The following is a 4,810-nucleotide window of genomic DNA, read 5'->3' as shown; positions in this document are numbered from 1 at the left end:
CTTGTGATTTTACTTGACGTTCGTAAATATGGTCAAACATTTCTACATCGCCTTTTAAAATGTAAAACGGTCACCTTGTAACAAGTAAAATGAGGCAATAAAATGCAGTAAAAAGTGTGCCGGTGAAGGCTTAACCTAGTCTGCACCATATTCAGTGTGGAATCGCACACTTCCTATTTAATACACACATGCACAGATAACTGACGTAAGGAAGATTTCCAAACCCCTAACATCTCATTTAGCTTTCTGATTTGTTTTGTAGCTATGACTTCATGCAAACAAAAACTACTAATATAGCAGTAAAATGTTTTGGGGAAATGCCTTAGCAAATCACAACGTTTAAGCCTTCAAATGCAAGATTGAACCACTCTTATCGCTCAAGTGCCGTGCGAACCGAAATTGCCAAGTTACCCAAATGCGTTTCGTGAGAGTGTAGTTTGATTATGCTTAAAGTGAGAGCGAATCTCAAAGTTCTTAATTATTAAATAAATAATTTGTTGACAACGATTTCCCCAGTTTTGATGATTAATGATTGCGATGAGGAGAAATTAAGCAAATCAACTAAACAGACACATGAAAGTCCTTAATTGTGCGTGAATTAACCGCAAATTTCAAGTGCATTTGGCCGGGTTGAGTTGGGACTTATAAGTTGGTTTAATTGCAACAATCGGCGAAAAGTTTTTAAAGCCGAACAAAACTCCTGTTCGCTGAGATATGCGCACACACACACACACAGATGTCCATTAACCCATGTTTTGGCGCCAAAAAATTCGTGTGTGGGCCCAGACAACAGGAGAAGCATGATGTTACGCCAGTTCACTCTTCACCTCACACGCGCGCGAGAATTAAGGTCTTTGTGGTTTCCTACCTGCCCTGCCACCCACCGCAGACAAAAGCACACCGTGCGAGTGAGCACATGTTTAAACGTCGTGTGGATACAATTTTTCATCCTTGTTATCCGCACCAACTTACCGACAACCGCCGTGCCTACAGCCTCGCACACGCTTGCACACACTGGGAGGATTTTCATGCTCTAATTGCACGCACTTGCAGGCAGGCGCGATCCGGCTAACCGCAGGCTCCACTTTAGGCGCCAACTTGCGCGCGACTTTTCAGCGACCGCGCCGTTCCAATTGGCGCACTTTTAAACGGAAGGGGGGGGGGGGCAGCGCTGTGTCGAGGGGACATTTGAATCGAGACAGTGGCCAGACCACGGTCCAACAACTGCCGCCATAACTTTTCTTCTCCACTCTCCGTTTTACCGCAAAGCACCGCAGCCTTCTGGCGCCATGGGAGATAGTAGAGAGTCCGGAAGAACATTAACACGACTTGTAGTGGTTGGTCTTCTACTGCAGGCGGCTCAGACTGCGGCCACGGTGGGCAGCAGTGCTTGTGGAATAAACGAAATTTTTGTGAGTAAGAACCACCCACGGTACGTTAGAGCATCAAATATGAAGAAGAGGAGATATTTCGAATCTGGAGTTCCGGATTACCTTTTACAGCTCAGAGAAAGACACAGTAGAGAATGGATGAATTTCGGGCAAACTGATGGTGGACACGGTCCCAGTCTAGGAGTTATTACAACTATACGGCATCACCGAACCATAGGTAAGCAGCTACTACTCTCAAGATGAGGTTATTACAACACCGTGGAAACGCAGATTATCATTATTATTTGATATTTGATCTCCTAAAAATAGGAAGTTTGAAGATCTTATTTATTCTAGACACCAAAAGTGGGAGAATACCAAGAAACCTCAGAGTTTGAATATTTTTGAGTTTCATTTTGGTTTCTGAAACCAATATAGTTAAAAACTGGTAGTCAAAGGAAAAAAGATGCAACGCAATGCACCTTCACCAAGTTTAAAAAGATATTTAACAATATGTCCTCTTCCGCACAATTTGTGCTTGAATTCCACAAATTTCATGAATGAGAAGGAATTTTTAGTGATATGTATAAATACAAGATTTTTAATAAAGCGCCTACGGAATCAGCAAAATTTTGCACTATTGGGAGCAAAGATATATCATGTAATCGACATAAAAGGCGAAGGTAAAAAAGGCCATCGTTATCTAATTCCTTAGAGCGAAGGCATGAAGCCCTTTGATGGCCATAAAAAGTCTTTGAGTGCTTGCTCCTTAGAAGCGTTAAAATATTAATAAATAGTTTAATATATATTCTTTAAATTCCAACATCGTAAATTTGACAGAAAGTCGTTTTTAAGCCTATGAAAATCCAGTTAAATACAACTGTAACTAGATTTTGTTTTGACAGGTTATTAACACATCAAAGTTTCAACACTAAAGTGTAGAAGCCAATTGAGGGTAAAGTAGATAAGGCAAAACATGAAAGGGATTCATTGGGACTTGAGATCTTACGACTTTACCTTTGAAAATGTAAAGCAAGATCAATGTGTCGTGAACCGTAGGCTAGCTACTCCGCCCACACATTTTTCATCTGAACCACCTGAATCGCGGTTCCTCGATTCACCTGACCTACTTGCATATTTGACTAAACACTTTGTACACTAACTTATCTTAGGGAGATTTAGTGTAACTTTCCGAAAAATCCAGATATGTTGGTGCGACAAATGTAAATTTAACTACAGCTACGAATAGCTTGAAAAAATTGGCGGGTTACATGATGAGCGTAATAACCCTAAAATCTGTCCATTCCGGGTTTTTATTCAAATATCAGGTGTGGTAGGTCCAACTTCAACTTTCTATATGTTAGCCATTCACAGCCATTGTGTAACCATTGAGCGCTTGCATAATGAAATACAAACCACTTAGGTTACTCCTGTTTTGTCAAAATCAATATTCCGAAATAAATAAAAAAAACGTTAAACTCCATTATTCTGGTCTGGTTGAAGAAATACGAAGGACAATAACGTCATGCCAACTAAAAATTAGGCGATTTACCCCCCATCTGGTCAGTTGATGAGATTTAAGGCGGAATCGTATAATTCATCGAGAAAGGCTTAAACAAAATGCAATGAATTGATATCTTAGGTTAGAGAACATCATTTAGTAAATCGTAAATGTATTTTTGATAATACGATTAATATTACCCTGATGTTAGGAGCCAATAGCTGCCCCTTTTCGGGAGCAAGTTTTTCTTCAAAATAAAATGATCAATATATGTTAAGAATTAGAGTAAAACAAAACAACTTAATAAGTCCTCCGATTATAATAAAACCAAAGCTGAGATTTGCCTGTACCATTCTCTTATTTAAGCGCCTCGCAATCAGTAAATTTTCCTCAATGACTTGATTTGCTATCTTCTTTCCTTCCATAATTATAATCTAGGTCAGTTGTACTCAATTTCCACCCTTGACATTCCCAACATTGTGTAATTTGAAACCCCCTTTCAGATAAACCAAAGGTTTAACTTCTCTTTTCATAAGGAGGTAACCTTTCGTTAAAAATTAACGACAATTCCATGGTATCCATAAAGGCGACTGGTACAATCCACATGTGAATAATTCAATGGACACAATAAGAAGTGAAGGTTTCATCCAGTGTCCGTAAGTATCCATAAAAGTTACACTGAGCAAACATATTCTACTATATCATTGTCAAGGCACTTGAATAAAGATATAAACGGCACAAGGTTTTACTATAAGTGAATTCAACCGCGTCCACTTTAGTTCAAGCATTCATTCATTTACAGTTAAATGGATGTCATCGGTAACTTCCTGCACTTTAAAAGATGAAAAGTTGAAATCACATAAAAAGGAATCTCCAAAAGCATTGAAAGAGTCATATGGCAATAAATATTCATATTATTTGCTAAAAACAATAAGAGAAACATAAAGTCAAATGTTTTTCTATCTTTCAAAGCATGATGTTTAGGAGGAAGTGGCCTCTTATAAATGCAGAGACTAACGTACTTCAAATAGGAGTGGTATTATCTGAGTCGGGATTGCAGTCGTGCCCTTCTACAATATTTAATCCTAATGATGCAACTTTGAAATCTCTGAGACTAAGCACATACTGTTTGATAAAATGCATGGGTTTGGATAACACTGTTTTTGGGCGAAAATAAATGTTACCTAGTGGTAAAAGTTCTGCAGCTGTTGGGATATCTGGCCAAAATACTATCGACCTCATGTTCACATCCACTGGATGCTGAAATCCCACTCTTTATCATCACAACTGATAACAAGCATTTGATACTCAATAGTTTTATTTTTTGCTTCTAAGAAGGAGCCAATTTAATGAGGTAGTAGTAACAAATCAGGTTATGATACTGAAGACAAAACCATTAACTGTATTCGTTATGCTTTGTTCTGATTGCGACATCCATTCTGAATTGGAATGTACAATGCTAGTGGTGTCACACCGACCTACTATAATATCATAACATTTCATAATCTCAGAATTTTTATGCCAGTGTCTGTACTAATACGATTCGATGTGAACATTAGGCTAGAATAAAGAAATGATCGCGCACGCTGTATGACTTAATTGCATTTATCAATTCTAGGGGCAAACGATAGACAATCACAGTGGCAGAAACATCAGAGCCTCGATTTCCGTCTTGCACGATTTTCAGTCGGTGAGCAGTTGATAGCGTGCAGTTTGCGGCTGCCAATTAGAGATTGCATAAACGCATCCACCCCGGTCTCAGTGAAGGTGATTGGTGCAGGGGAGACCCCAAGGGGCGAGGTCTATGTAGAGGCGGCGGGGACGGCAGGACAGGGACAGAAGGCGTGGCTAAACGTACCACTTCCTCCTGCCTCCCTCTACAATCTCCTAAGACAAAAGCGTCTTCTTCGATTGCGAGTTGACCTAGCTGATGCCAACG

The 4,810-nt window shown here is 39.5% G+C and overlaps 1 protein-coding gene across 1 annotated transcript in view; it reads left to right on the top strand. All coding sequences in view use genetic code 11, as the record gives it.

Annotated features, from left to right (window-relative positions):
- The window catches only part of EGR_04780 (hypothetical protein), a gene marked incomplete at both ends in the record, with an annotated part of 6,044 nt that extends 2,228 nt beyond the window's left edge, over positions 1 to 3,816 (top strand). Inside the window, 3 exons of the mRNA XM_024494029.1 lie at positions 1,701 to 1,789; positions 1,823 to 2,053; positions 3,674 to 3,816. Of these exons, the coding sequence (XP_024351594.1) occupies positions 1,701 to 1,789; positions 1,823 to 2,053; positions 3,674 to 3,816 (463 nt within the window). The remainder of the gene's footprint in view (positions 1 to 1,700; positions 1,790 to 1,822; positions 2,054 to 3,673) is intronic.
- Between the last annotated feature and the right edge of the window lie 994 nt (positions 3,817 to 4,810).

This window comes from Echinococcus granulosus (assembly GCF_000524195.1).
Source record: "Echinococcus granulosus chromosome Unknown EG_S00031, whole genome shotgun sequence".
Lineage (NCBI taxonomy): Eukaryota > Metazoa > Platyhelminthes > Cestoda > Cyclophyllidea > Taeniidae > Echinococcus > Echinococcus granulosus.
The sequence above is the reverse complement of the archived record's forward strand: the minus strand, read 5'-3'. Positions and strand labels throughout refer to the sequence as shown.